The sequence below is a fragment of the Eimeria mitis genome, genomic scaffold (genome assembly GCF_000499745.2).
Source record: "Eimeria mitis Houghton genomic scaffold, Emh_scaff160, whole genome shotgun sequence".
Classification (NCBI taxonomy): domain Eukaryota; phylum Apicomplexa; class Conoidasida; order Eucoccidiorida; family Eimeriidae; genus Eimeria; species Eimeria mitis.
The window spans coordinates 25,754-26,023 of record NW_013569916.1 but is presented as its reverse complement, the minus strand read 5'-3'; the positions used below and the strand labels follow the sequence as shown (position 1 = coordinate 26,023).

The following is a 270-nucleotide window of genomic DNA, read 5'->3' as shown; positions in this document are numbered from 1 at the left end:
GAAGGCCCTTCTGCACAGGAAGAGGCGGGTGCAGCAGCCAGCTCTTGTAGCAGCAGCAGCAGCAGCAGCAGCACCAGCAACGCGAAGAAGCGAGGGGGCGAAGGCAAAGATGCTGCAGCAGCAGAACCCAATGCTGCAGCGGCAGCTGTACCAGCAGCAGCAGCAGCAGCAGCTGCTGCTGCTGCTGCTGCTGCTGCAGAGCGTCCGCGGAAGCGAGGCCGCTGCGCCCCCTTAAAGCCGCCTTCCCCTACAGCAGCAGCAGCAGCAGCA

At 64.8% G+C, this 270-nt stretch overlaps 1 protein-coding gene across 1 annotated transcript in view; it reads left to right on the top strand.

Moving 5' to 3' along the window:
- The window catches only part of EMH_0001120 (protein kinase, PfEST homolog, putative), a gene marked incomplete at both ends in the record, with an annotated part of 27,896 nt that overhangs the window by 3,139 nt on the left and 24,487 nt on the right, over nucleotides 1-270 (top strand). Inside the window, one exon of the mRNA XM_013495492.1 lies at nucleotides 3-270. Coding sequence (XP_013350946.1) covers nucleotides 3-270 — 268 coding nt within the window. The remainder of the gene's footprint in view (nucleotides 1-2) is intronic.